This window comes from Euprymna scolopes, chromosome 2 (genome assembly GCF_053919585.1).
Source record: "Euprymna scolopes isolate OS-2025 chromosome 2, ASM5391958v1, whole genome shotgun sequence".
Lineage (NCBI taxonomy): Eukaryota > Metazoa > Mollusca > Cephalopoda > Sepiida > Sepiolidae > Euprymna > Euprymna scolopes.
This window is the reverse complement of record NC_136483.1, coordinates 191,740,203-191,743,126: the sequence shown is the minus strand read 5'-3', so window position 1 is coordinate 191,743,126 and position 2,924 is coordinate 191,740,203. Positions and strand designations below refer to the sequence as shown.

At 29.1% G+C, this 2,924-nt stretch overlaps 1 protein-coding gene across 1 annotated transcript in view; it reads left to right on the top strand.

Annotated features, from left to right (window-relative positions):
- LOC145300187 (uncharacterized) overlaps nt 1–2,924 on the top strand; it is a 29,292-nt gene extending 26,368 nt beyond the window's left edge. Inside the window, exons 6-7 of the mRNA XM_080144463.1 lie at nt 1,537–1,611; nt 2,515–2,924. Coding sequence (XP_080000589.1) covers nt 1,537–1,611; nt 2,515–2,540 — 101 coding nt within the window. The 3' untranslated portion in view covers nt 2,541–2,924. The remainder of the gene's footprint in view (nt 1–1,536; nt 1,612–2,514) is intronic.

The window sequence follows — 2,924 nt, the reverse complement described above, 5'->3', positions numbered from 1 at the left end:
TTAACATGCAAATTTTCCAATTTTCAGGTTCCACTAGAACTGCCATTTACAGCAATTTTTAAATTAATTGATGAAACAACAAAAAGCCTAACGACATTTACTGGTCATTTTGAGGGAAACTTTATATCAATAATTATCAAAATTTGCCTCAAGTAGAATTCTAAAAAAGTAGTGTCCCTCCTGATCATCATTATCAGACAGCAGAAGAAACAAATAATTTAAGTGTGAAGACCAGAGGCTACTTTTTGAGTATGCTGTTGGCATTTCTTGTGGAGAAGTTAACTTGGAAAATTGGGCCCTTGAATCATAAGCCACAAGGTTAATGTGTTTATGGACCAGAAGTGTCTATTCTCAAACTGGTCAAATTTATCATCCAAGTGTATGCAGTTAGTTGGTTTGAGATCCAAACCAACAATATTTTTTTTTAACCAACAACAGTATATTTTAATGATGCAAAACAAAAGTTAACTGAAATCCAAATTACTGTTTTAAACTGTTCAAAATATAGTGCTTTTGCACTACTTCCGGAAAATATATCGATGATAAACTCAGATGAATTGAATGTGAGAGAAGAGGGCATTCAAACGATTTTGTCCATTAGATAAATATTTATCCATTAAATTTTATTAGTTTTCTTAATTTACCCAAACAATAGTTAGTTTTATTCATATTACATCGCAAAAATATAAAAAGTGTTTTCAAATAATTGGGGGGAGGGGTCCAGAAATAGTGAACAACTAAAAAAAAAAAAATTACTATCAATTTTGCAGCCATACACGGGTCAATTTTTTTTTTTTTTTTTCTCAAAGTTGTATATGGGCAAGACATAGACACATTATTACAAAGTCATCGTGCCAGCAAATTAGACATTCATTTTCCTCAAAAGGAAATTATACAGAATAATTTAGTTCTATTATAAGTTTATATTATTGCCTCTAATAAAAAAATTGAAGTACATGGTTCTGTAACTTGTATGAAGTTGTTATATTGTGTAATACATCTCCACATATCTTTTTGAATTGTGAAATTTAAGACTTAGTTGCTAATTAGCTTTTTTTACAATTTTTGTTTAATCAATGCAGTAAAAGTTGAGATATTTTGCTAGTTGTGATTAATTAAAATTATAATTCATGTATTTATTTTTCTTTCAATGTATTTCATATAAATATATCAATTTTAATTGGATTTTTTATAAAAATAGTGAAATTTCAGTGTTGTGAAAAATGCTATGAAAATGATTTTTCAGCATTTTTCCACACGATTTTTAAAATTAAATGCTCAATTTTCTGTTCAAGATGTGAATCTAATTTTTGGTATCTGTTATCACATCAAATCCCAATTATCATCACCAGTGCCATGTTGATTTTCTGAAAAAGGTTGCAAATCGACCTGCCCTACTCCCACATATGCATTCAGTGTTTTTCTCTTAATTTTTCATTAGTTGGAAATGATTGGAGTTATTTAAGAAAAAAGTTGATTTTTTTTTTTTTTTTTTTTTTTTTTTACTAAATTTCTTTGTTTTCTTCTCTTTTATAGCAACTTTATATGAACAAGTGTTTCTTTCAGTGAACAATTTCTCCCCTCACAACAGCGACAGTGATATTTTTGCAAGTAAGTAATCATTTGTTACTTTGAGTAATATGTGCGTGATTTCATGTCCTATGACATTAATTAACCAAAACCTCATTGTAAGGCGTTATCTCATTGATTGATTTTAGTGATGTTCTGTTGAATACCATTGTTTAAAAGTGTGGCATGATCACATTGAAAGAATGGATGAAAGCTTTTGGTCAGTAGATGTAGAACAGTTGAGGTAGTAGGTTCAATTTACAGGGGAAAGCCAAAGAAAACGTGTTAGGCAATGATAAAAATGAAGAGCGAAAGAGATAGGTTAGTTTGGAAGACAATTTCTTAAAGCAATCTAATACATCAGCATGTAAAACAGACATTAAACCGAATGTGATGATAACCAGTATAAAATATTTAAAAAAAAAAAGTTCTGCTTAAACATGAATTGCTGTAGACAATCTGTTGTCTGACAATTTTATAAATTCTTCTTAGAATTCTATTTGCTTAACAAAAAACATGCAAAACTACACAAAATACCAACATATTTATGGTGTACATACTTGTACTAGAACGAAGATGTCATATTCCAAAGATCAGGTAAATTGATTTTTTTTTTTTTTTTATCTAAGATCAAATTTTATGAGTATCTGAAAAGTAACTGTCTTGCCTGCCATTATGCAAAAATGTCACAAATCAAAAGGATGATACAATAATTAATAACTGAGATTTAATTGCTTAAAAAAATGATTTTCTTTATAGAATAAGACTGCTTGACCAATTTATGTGATTTTGGGAATATGACATTTCCGTGATTGATACATACAGCATGAAAGCTTTATTTTTAATTAGGTTGAATTCTAAATAAGAACCATATAAATTATGAAAATTTTTAAAGCATTTTCAATATATATATATATATATATAACTTTTTTTTTTTTACTACAGGTGATGAAGAAGGAGACATCTTATGAACGCATAATAGAAAGCTGTCCACAAATTTCTAAGATGCTGCCTTTTTTTGTTCTTGGTCAGCAAAAACTCTGCTTGCTATGTAAGCACCCTTGGCCTTTTTTCTCAAGATGGACATTCTCTTGCCTTGACATGAATCTATTTTTTTCCTTGTTAAAAAGGTGAAAGGAGACTTGTCTTTCGACAAGCAAAAGCCGCAACTAAAACGTATCAACGTGTGTATCTAACAAATCCACACAACCCACCAAACCACACACAATTCCATGTTCGTATGGTGAAATTTATTATGAAAGCCAAATTACCAAAAACAGCATTTTTTTCAACTCAAAACCAAACCATTTTCTTCAAGTCAATAGAAAGAAATATATATAAAAAAAAAAAAAAAA